The following is an 11,142-nucleotide window of genomic DNA, read 5'->3' as shown; positions in this document are numbered from 1 at the left end:
CTGGTTCAGACTTACTCCTTAGGAAACAGGCAGCTACTGCCACCTGGGGGAGGTTCTTTCTGTTTCAAACGAGAAAGCCAAAGTGCTGGTCATCCCACCCCACCATGAAATCCCAGATATCTCTCAGTTTCCTTGACCCAGAAATACATACACCACAGAGATTTCTGAGATGTCCAGAATATGAACCGTAAGGAGGTTTTTACACTTATACACCAAGACACTATTGGAAAGCATGGGTTACAAACTAAGACATGGCAAAAATTAAAGGTTTTGAGAATAAAAGTAAACCCCAGTTTTTAAGCACTGTTCATTTGTACTCCTTTTCTTATATATGTTAACATTAATGATGAGAAAAGTACATCCACTGATGAGATCGCACTTGTGATTACATTAACCAGGACAAGATCACTGGTTTGGATTATGCAGAAACAGCCAACAGGGCTTTCTGGGAGAGGTTTATGAACTAAATACTACTATAAAGTCAATATCTATTTATTGCACCTGTAGCAAATACCTGTTTATTAAAACTTTCCATGAAATAATGATGGGGTATTCATCAATTACAATGTGAAACGAAACCCTGAACATTGCTTTAACAAGTCTAGATTCTGTTAAACACATGCTCATCTCGCATTTTCTTATCATCTAGATAATCTGTTCTTATTAGCTGTACTCAAACATAGAACTTAATCCTGGAAAAAGAAGTTTCAGGAAGTACCTACTGAAATTACAGGTTTGTTCTGGTGACATAAGAAAGTCGGTGCCAATTAGACAAAGACAAGTGGTCATTTATCAAGAGGATCCTGGTAACAGATTAACTACGTGAAACATACCAGAGTGGTACAATCACATGCCAGCAGGTTAAGGTTCATAGAAAGGAACAACTCTATACCAGTCGGAGGGACGCGTTTGTGAAGAAAAGGATAAGGTATATGATGTTTAGCAAACAGATCGGAATTCCATCATTAAAGTTTTAATCAAGCATCTGGTTCAGAAATAAGAAATCTTACTGGCTCAAGTGCAGCTGATGCAGTTGAATGATTTGGGTGAGTTAGGGTCCCCTGAGAGATTCGAGGAAGGAGTATCTTTACCTAGGGGTGGGGGTGGGGGAGTTCCTTCAAGGTATTCATATTAGAATTTGATTGGGGTGAGGGGCACTAGAAAACAAGAACAGTCAGAGGTACGCAAAACTGTAAAATGTTATTAATAATAATATGTGCATTATTAACTAGCTTTATGTCTGAGTCAACAGAGAAAGCACAATGAGCAACTGGCGGTGGCATTGCCTTATCAACCTAATGAAATGGCTGACGGCCTTAAAATGCTACGAGGGCTACGGGATGCAGAAAATCCTAAGGACAATTTACAGGCATTGCTAGCGGTCAACTCTCATTCCTTCCCCCTGGATGAGCTGCACAAAATGGTGGCTTCTTTGTTACAGAGCCATGCTTTACTAGGTTGGCCATGGAGGCGATTTATTAGCTATTTCATAATAGAATACAAAGAGTTCACCTTGTTATCAGAAAGTTACCTGGTTATAAAAAGTTTTAGTTAACAGAAATAGAAATCTTCCTTAACACGATTCAAGTCTCATAGGAGAGAAGCATTCAGGAAGTGGGGGGGTGGCTTTTGGCACAGCAACCTGTGTATCCAGAGAGTGAGGGGGTGTGGAGATGGGGACGTTAAACATACAAGAAGGGCCATTCCTTTTAGTGTCCTATTCCTACTCCTCCAAGAGTGAGCGAGTCTCAAACTCTGCAGCCCGCTGTGTTCCTAAAGTCAGAAGCCTCAGAACAGGTTCTTCCATCAACTCATTGACCACACTGATGAGGGGATGGAACAGTTCTTCTGTACCTGCTTAACACTTTCATCATGTGATTTGGGATTTCCCCCTTATTTTCCTACCATGATTCCTTCTCCTCCTCTCCTCATCCATACTTGACTTCTCTTTACTGTCCCTCTGCAAACTACTGCTACTACTCAGTCTCCTGCTGCTGCTAGGTATCACCGCTGTGGAGGCCCGTCCCTCCCCTGCAGTCTCCAGAGAGGAGGGGCCCGTGTAGAGCTCCAGGCCAGCTCAGAAGCTTTACCTGGGGAGGGGATGGAGGTCTAACGCCTGTGCCTGTCTCTCCACAGCCATGATCCAGGACAACAAGGTGACCATCAATGTGGCCCTCTTTGGCATGACTCAGAGTGGAAAAAGTTCTGCCGGGAACATTTTGCTGGGAAGCACTGACTTCCACAGCAGCTTTGCTGCAGGCTCTGTGACCAGAGATTGCAGCCTGCGCCGCAGCTGTCTCCTCCACGACTTCATACGTCGAGAGGGGCAAGAGACAACCCTGCAGATCCAGGTATTGGACACTCCCGGCTACCCACACAGCAGGCTGAGTAAGCCCCAGGTGAAACAGGAGGTGAAGGAGGCCCTGGCCCATCACTTCGGACAGGAGGGCCTCCACCTTGCTCTGCTAGTCCAGAGGGCTGACGTGCCTCCATGTGGACAGGACGCGTTGGCCCCCATCCAGATGGTCCAGGTAATGCAAACAGGCAATTGTACTGACACCAGTATTCCTAGCAGGGGAGAACCATGAAGCATTAAGTCAAAGTACAAAGTGATATAAGAACAGCCAGTAAAAAATGACAGTGTCCCCACCAGGTCATTTTTACAATTTCCTTTGCCGGAATTCAGTCATTTTACAACTGGGTCATAGATATAAAATGAGTTGCTGGAATTTAGAGCTTAACTAAGTCTGGACACCCTAAGTAAAAGAGCTCAAGAGTAGTCTGCATACTTGCATTTTCAGAAGCTTTTTTTTTTTTTAAAGATTTATTTATTAGTACAGAACTGGGGTACAGGTCAGAGATGCAGAGGGTGAGAGGATTCACCAGAGACAGAGTGGGGTGCAGAACAGGCAGATCCACGAAGTACACTGCTGAGGTGAGCAGCAGGCAGGTCAGGGGAGGTAAGCCACGCCATGTGGTCACCTCAGGAGCAGGCGGGGATCGAACTCATGTGGAAGCGGCTTTAGATTCTCAGTGCTGTGCTTTAACCCGCTGCGCCACCAGGGAGGGCCCTCAGTATGTTTCTTAACACAGTCCAGCTTCAGAATCACTGGACTCAAGTAATACCTTAAATCCACTCAAAATTGAGGGGGCCAATCTCTTATACCTCTCCAATAACCGGGTATCCCTTCACCCACTAAACACTGGGCCAGACATTAAACACTGGACTGAGTACCTGCACAGAGCCTGAGGACTGGTGAATAACGTGAGCTCTGCCTGCCCTCAACAAGCAGTTAGTCCACAAGAGACAAGGGAATGAATATAAAACAACATATGTACTGCTCGGGCCGTGTGACAGATGGGTGGTGGAAGAAGCTTCACAGAGGCTGCCATTCTGCTAAATATTCTGGAGGAAATTGATGACTTTTTAGAGGAAAGAAATTGGCACTTTCAGATGATTCTTTCCTGCTGAAGGATTAGAAATTGTCTGTTCCAGCCAGGCGACGACCACAGGGAATGCAGATGAACATGAAAAACAAGGACTCCTGCCCATTGGTCCATCCATGTTTTATTTAGGTCACTAATTTTGGTCAGTGTAGAAGAGGTTGGGGTGTAGGCCACATCGAGGGGGGCAGGGAGCAATGCCTGCACACCGCACAGCCGACACCCACAGTTCCTGGAGACTGCTCGTGGAGTTCTCCACCCTATTCAACCCCTTGGTTCTCTGGTCTGGGGCCATCCAAATTTAACTAGACCCTGACTAGTGTTACTCAAGGTCATCATTAAACCACTCAGCACAAAGAATTCAGTTGTACTAAGGGTTCCAGGTGAACTAAATAGAGAACAGACAACAGATATTGTCCATTCCAGAAGAATTTCCATAAATCTTACTCTTCTTTCGGTTCAAACTCTGGTTATTGTGATACAGGATTTGTGATACTTAGTATAATTTGTTTTTAAGATTTCTTCCCTTTCTTTTCCTGGTAGAGGCAAAAGGTTCGCAATGACAGACCCAAGTTTTGTTGCTCACTAACTGTGCATATTTTTAAAATTTTTTAAAAAAAGGCCATATGTGTAATCACAAGAAACTAGTGGAAAAAATTAGGGTGACAAGAGTACAAAGAATAGCCCTCATCATCCAACTCCTGAAAAATCAAGGACATGTTGTACAAAAGGAAAGAAGAGAGGATGATGGCAATTAAGAAACAATGTGGAATCTAAGAAAATCCACAAACCTCCCCCAAACTACTAAAGCCTGCATTTCTGGTAGAAATCAAGGGGGGGGGGGCGGTCTGCTTCCATTCCATCAATGTAATTTTAAAACCACTTTTAAAATTCATTTAAAGCTATTAAGTAAACAAGTAGCTTAAGCTATTGATGGCTGTAATTCAGTAAATGTATAAATATTTCTCAAATACTAACCTGACTCTCTCCATATGGCTCTAAATTTTTGTCTTTGCTGGTTCTTGGCTAAGCCAAAAAGGATACTTTAAAAGACGTACATTTTTGAAATGAGATTTTTCCAGTTTAGGATAGAGAACAATATGGTAGTGCCCTCATTTTTTTTTTTTTAATACAAGTGAATTCAATGCATACATGTCTCTAATCATTTTAAATGTTATCTGGCACACAGCCCTCTCCTCCCTTGATGTCTTCCTTAAGTCAGTGCCCAATGCAGGGGATGAAGGCACAGAGGAAGCGGCTGGGCAAAGCTCAGGTCCAGAGTACTTTTTAATTTCAGAATGAATAACTTCTCTCTCCTGGGGTAACGCAGCAGCCAAGCCCGAGCAATGCGGGTGGGGGTTTGTCTAGAGGGGGCCCCGAGGTACGCGGCACTGTGATCCTGTCTTGGGACCCCACCATGACGAGTGCGGGCGGACAGGCTGGCCATGTGTGACCTTCTTTCCTAAGGAGCCTGGGAGGATGGTGGCAGACATCTGGACGCGCTCAGACTGGGAGCAGCTGCACAGTGTCTGGCCACCCGGCAGGCCGCCAGCTGCTAGCAAGGAGCAGAGAGCTGTTAAGGTCCTCTGGCTGCGGGCACACCCTCGGTTTCTTTTCCCCTAGCTCACACAAAATGGGAAAAGGAACACTGCCTTCTCCCTTTCCCACCCTCCTCCCAGGGCGCTGGTGACTGCCACAGAGGCTCCGGATCCCAAGGCTAACTCCTCTTCTGCACCTCCCTGCAGCCCCTTTAAATCACTCTCAATTTTGTGCTCTAATATCTTACAGAGGTTAGGGCCAGCCAGCTGTGACCACTGAAACATTTCCCCAAATTTCCCTTTTTATTTATATTAGGCCATTACTGATTTACAGCAAAATGAAGGAGATGTCAGTGAGTCATGGCCCTAACATTGGGAAACAAAGGCAGTGATTCATCGCAATGCTATCTGAGTGTCACTTGAAAGTCTAGACGGGCCATAAGTAATGGGCTGTAACAAAGGCGACAGTCACCTTAGGGAACAGGCCACTGTGAGCCCAGCTGCACTCGGAACTGGAACTGTGTGCAGAATGGCCTAGAGCCTGGGTGCTGTCCATCACTAGGACCAGGTATGATGCCTGGGTACACTTAGAATCAGTACCCGATAGGGGGGCATTTTAAGTGGGAGTGTGTGTATACTGCAGGGTCTGAAAAGGCTAAATGAAGATCCTGGGCTTAGTTGTGAGACTGAATTTTATCGAAAAATAGATTCTAGGAATATGACTGTAAATGTCACCAAGATTTTTCCCAGCTTTCAGTAAAATGGGTTCATTTTACCCAGATGAAAGCATGTTTGAAAATTAAAGTTAACAAGAATAACCTGCTTAGTACTGGGCCAGGCTTGCGGTGAGTGAAAATGGCAAATGCAAACCAACATTATTGTTTTGATCGTTATCATCACCGCACTTGCGAGCTGAGTACTAGAATAATGTACGATGGAGACTGGGAGCAGGGATCTGGAGAAGCACTGCCTGTGTCCAAGTTCCCCCGTATCTACTTCCTTGCTGGATGGCCTTGCACATGATTCCCTGAACTTCCATCTCTGCACCAGAAAACTGTTAATAGCAGTAAATTCACTCAGACCCTGGCACACAGGAAGTGCACAATAAGCCTCAGCCAAGTTGTTACCATTTGTCTTATTCTCAGATTAGAACATCTTCCTAAATTATCCTGAGAGGCTTCAAAAGAAAATAAAAGTGAAATCAAACGTACCCAGCTCCGATTCAAAACGCTAACAACTTCTGTGTTAATTTAGAACTGTGGGAAGGAAGGTAGGTGAGTAGCCCAGTGCAGCGGGAAGGACCCGTGCCTGGCCCAGGCCTGCCAACAATCAGCTGTGTACTTTGGCCAGATGTTTAACGTCACAAGGCTCGGTACCCTTTCTGTAAGATCAGGCAATTGGTAAGGACGATCTTGGAGGCTGAATATTCTGAATCTAATCGAAGGTGGTCTTATCATTTAGCTTTGGCTCTCTGAGAAGGAAAATGTGCTGCTTTAAGTGGGATGAGAGTAAGGGAATAGCATGAAACAGAAAGAATGGGCCTTATTGTCCTTCTGTTCCATGCTCAATTTTTTCCTCAGTTGATGTAATAGTTGGCTTTTTTTAAAGTTTCCCCCTAAAAAGTCCAGATGCTATGATTTCATCAACCACAAACAAATGGGGCAGGGCTGGTGAGGTCCTGGGAAAATGAACATAATTCCTGGAAAACAAAGTTTATATCCTAACTAGTTGTCCCAAAAGGACTAGATGGACTCAGACCCATTAACACTCTGCAACCAAAGAGTTCATGACTGACTGTAACATCTCCAGCTAGCTTAGTAGAATATTTAAGTTCTTAACACCAGATAACTTACATTAACTTATCTTGCTCTTGCATTTTTCTGGGAGGTATCAATCAACTATGATTACTCTTTCTCTGGGTCCACAGAGAACACACTTGGCCAATAACATGATGACTGTACACCAAGTGACACTACTTTCAAATATTCAACCATTTTCCAGCCAAAAACCAATCTAAAGATTATAAGCTAAACCAACCATTCTCTTGTATTCTTGGCAGTAATTCAAAAGTGCAATTTCTCTTACAGTTTAGGACATGCGCATCCTTTCACAAATAATTATCAACATATAAAAACTTCCCAGTGGCTGAACACATGGGCTCATAAGTGGCGCTGAGCTTACAAATCTATTATCCTTAGGTGCTCTAGCTAATTTTCCAAGAATGGTGATGGCTTACAGTATAGGAAATGTCTCGAGGAGACAAAGAAGGAGCGTGTTAATGTTACACTACAATCCAATAGAGGAAATTGGCCACTAAAGATATTCTGTGAGTGTTCTACCACTTAATGTAGTAAGTACTAACTAGCAAGAGAAAAATCCTATGAGCTCAGGTTTGACATAAACTCTGGAGAAGAGTTAGCTGAGCCAAACAGTTTATTTAGCATGAAGTTTTATTATAGTGATGTTTTAAAAATATTTAACGACAAATATTTAATGACAATATCTAGGGGCTAGATTTGGGAGTAGCACTCAGGGGGTAAGAGCAGTAACTATTAACTGGTATTAAACATTTCAGTGCTACGAAAATCAATATAAACACAGCTGTAACGTGCTGGCGGAGTATCAGGTCTGGGTCAAAACAGAAGACTCGAAATACAGAAGTGATGAAGGATTAATGCTTGTACTTGTATGGAGATAACCCTAACACTCCACAATACCCAGTAATGCTGCAATTGTCTCCTAATTAACAACTGCCTTGTTAATTACAATACTCAAGGCATCATCACAGGAATTTTTCCGAATTATCCCCCTTCACCCTTAATTCCCATCTCGAATCCTACACCAACCCAACTGTATTGGCGTAAAAGAGGTTAAAAGATCACTTCCGAAGCACAGGTGCATTTCTATCACGATAATTGCATGACAAATCTAAAGCACCCCATTCTCAGTTCCTCCTAGAACAAAGAAGAGCCTCAATAAATATTTATAGCTTGTAAACAAATTCTCAGGCACCAGTCCTAAAGATACTTGTATAAATGGTCCAGGAATCTTCCTACTCTTGGAACCTTGATGTATGTAGCACGTCATTATTTTTCAACCAAATTTATATTAATTTGCTAGGACTGCCATAACAAACTAGCACCAATTGGGCGATTCAGGGGAAAAATATCATCGCCTGGGTTCTGGAGGTTGGAAGTTTTACATAGACATTAGCAGGGGTGCTTCCTTCTGCGGGCCGAGGGTGAAGGGTCTGCAAAGGACCTAGTTGCTGCTCGGTTTGTGGAGGGAAGGCTGCATATATGTTCACATGGCCTTCTCTCTGTATTAGTTTTTCATGCAGATATCACCTTTTTAGGAGCAGAAGATATAGCCAATCATATGGGATCGAAGTCCATCCTAATGACCCCATGTTAACTCATTACACCTACAGCAACTCTACTTCCAAACCAAGTCACATTCTGAGGTGCTGGAAGTTAGTACTTCAACATATGACGTTGCAAGGGGGGAAGGAGGGAACATATTTCACTCATAACAACTTGCCTGTTAGTTTGAAATTCTGACTCCTCTCCCACAGGAGATGTTAAGAGTGTGACTATATGACACACTGCTAATCCTGCTAGGTCACCATTAGCAAAAATATGATTTTGACATTACATGTAGTTAGACATACACAAAAGTGATTTTTTTTAAATTAAACTTAATTACAGTTTTGCTAGTGTGCATTTTTAAAGGCACAGAAGGACAATATATCTCTTTGAACAATTATTTTGTAAAGTCTAGAAACTTTGTTAGAATACTTATTCCGTAAGGTATTTATCTTGAAACATCAATGAAGATTTCCTTGAAGCAGGACATTTTTAGAACTAGAGATTGACAAGTATTTAATGATATAGGCAAATTTTGAACATACATGAGGAAAAATCTAGATCTACTCCTTACAGGAATTCCTCTGACTAAAAAATAGACATTGCAAATACATGATAATGAATTACACAACAAAAGAGAAGCTCTACAGAAAAGTAAAATTTTGTGTTCCAGAGATTAACTGAATGTCAGAACAAAATCTTCAAAACAAATCAATAAAAGCCTAAGCCTTCTATTTGAGATGATGTTAAGGTGCTGGGTTCCAACTCAACCAACAGACACTTACTGAGAATGTACAATGTGCCCCAGGCTTGGAATAGTAAAAACCTTGTCTTCAAAGAGCTCAGGGTCAAGTTATAGAGATGAATGTGTGGATGAGGTCTCATAAAATTGAGACTGTTAGCAGTTAAATCTGGTAACCATGATCTCAAGATGTTTCTAATATCAAATATTTTCTCCCATGGTTCCTGTATTTTCATAGATTCACATATCCTGATTCTTCCTTCCCTTCCTTTCCTCCTACTTTCCCTTCCTCATTTCTTTTTCAGTTTCTCCCTTTTATTATTTCTAGTCTTTAATATTATAACTATATAAATAAAAGCCATATATCTGCAATTAAATGTTAGTTGTTCCTACTTTTTTCTTCTGACTATTCAAGGTCCTGGATATTTCTTGCTGTTTATTCCTAAACATGTTCTATTTTTCTTGCTATTATAAACTAGTAGCAGCTTTGAAGATATTTTGGTGATGGGAGTATTTGGAATGGAGGAATGTTATTTTACTGTCATAATGTCATTACTTCATGTAACTTTGGAAATATTCAAAAAAGTTAAATGATTATTTCTAGATGCCTTTCACATTGCGTGAACAATTTGCCACATGCTGTTACTTCTGCTTTTTATCAGCTTACTTTCACTAATCAAACAAGAATTTATTACATAACCAACTTCCAAATTTTACTATACAAAGGCACACCAGCCGTCAATGTTTCTCAACAACAAGAGAGGAAGTCATCCGATAAACTGGGTTTGATTCTAGGCCTGTGAAGAGGATGCGAATCACAGTAATATCTTGTAGTTGTTCCAAATAACCAAATGTATTTTGACCTTAGCTTTTCTATTACATGCCATCGGATTAATCAATAGATTGTAACCAGATTATGTAATTACAAGTCCTTCAAACATGTTTTTAGCAATGACTATAACAACATTTCTACAAAAAGGTGCCCTAACGTAATGGGTCTCACAGCTTCTAACAGATAGACACTGATATAAGTGTGACTATAGTACACACAATACTGATTGTACACACAGTTTGGTGGTTATGTGTACATAAACTATACCAGCAAAGTAATAGAGAACTGGAGCTTTTTGAAAAAGCCATCCCCTGCTCCTTGATTTGATTGTATTTAACCCAGTCTTTACTGCCCATTGCCTAGATAAGCTTTTAGAACCATAATCACATGTACATCTCTTGACTATGTTGGACCATAAAAACACCTTTGCTCATTTATGAGGAATATAATCCAAGTCAAATGGCCATTTCACTTCTCTCTTTCAGGAACTTCTGGGAGAGGCTTGGATGAATTACACTGCCATTCTGTTCACCCATGCAGAAAAAATAGAAGAGGCTGGGCTCAGTGAAGACCAATACTTAGAGGAGGCCTCCGATTCATTGTTAACCCTTCTAAATTCTATTCAGCACAGATATGTCTTCCACTATAAAGAAGGAAACTCACAGAACGAGCAGAGAAGAAAAATCCTAGTGAGACTTATGGAATTTGTAAAAGAAAATAGGTATCAATTTTTGACCTTTAAATAAAACTTGGAAAAGAGGAAAAGATCATTGGGTTTCAGAGTCCAAAGTTTCTGGCATGGATGTGGACAGTCAGAATTCCATGTGCTGCCTGTCAGTGTCTACACTGGTAGTACCACTCTGGAAAGCACAGCTAATAAGAGCATAAAAGAGTCAAATTTTCTTATGAAAATTTTATGACACAACTTTTACACTTCAAGGTGTCTATTCAACAGAACTGCCCATTAACAGCAGATGAGGTGAGCTAGTTGCGCTCACAGTGGAACATCACATAACTATGATGGCAGGCAGCCATATTCACACAGTGCCCAAACGTGATGCCAAAGAAAGAAGCCAGACAAACATACTCTGATGTCACTTGAGTCAGTTTTAAAACAGCTGAAACAACACACATCTAACTGCTAATACTAGAAGTGCCTTAAGTCGGGGAGTGCCCTCGGCGGAGACGAGCTCAGATGGGATGCCTTCGGCTCTTCAGCTG

At 41.8% G+C, this 11,142-nt stretch overlaps 1 protein-coding gene across 1 annotated transcript; it reads left to right on the top strand.

Moving 5' to 3' along the window:
* The first annotated feature begins 2,138 nt into the window (after nucleotides 1-2,138).
* On the top strand, nucleotides 2,139-10,667 carry GIMD1 (GIMAP family P-loop NTPase domain containing 1). The gene is made up of 2 exons (XM_004686601.1): nucleotides 2,139-2,531; nucleotides 10,407-10,667. Exons 1-2 carry the CDS (start codon nucleotides 2,139-2,141, stop codon nucleotides 10,665-10,667), a joined length of 654 nt encoding a protein of 217 aa, XP_004686658.1.
* Nucleotides 10,668-11,142: the final 475 nt, after the last annotated feature.

Source organism: Condylura cristata, unplaced genomic scaffold (genome assembly GCF_000260355.1).
Source record: "Condylura cristata isolate star-nosed mole 26May11 unplaced genomic scaffold, ConCri1.0 scaffold00021, whole genome shotgun sequence".
NCBI lineage: Eukaryota > Metazoa > Chordata > Mammalia > Eulipotyphla > Talpidae > Condylura > Condylura cristata.
Note: the sequence above shows the minus strand (reverse complement) of the source record. Positions and strands in the feature narration are given on the sequence as shown.

Coding starts and splice junctions, on each gene's coding strand:
- GIMD1 (XM_004686601.1), top strand. CDS start 2,139: ATGATCCAGGACAACAAGGTGACCATCAATGTGGCCCTCTTTGGCATG. Junction 2,532..10,406: donor CCCCCATCCAGATGGTCCAG/GTAATGCAAACA, acceptor TCTCTCTTTCAG/GAACTTCTGGGAGAGGCTTG.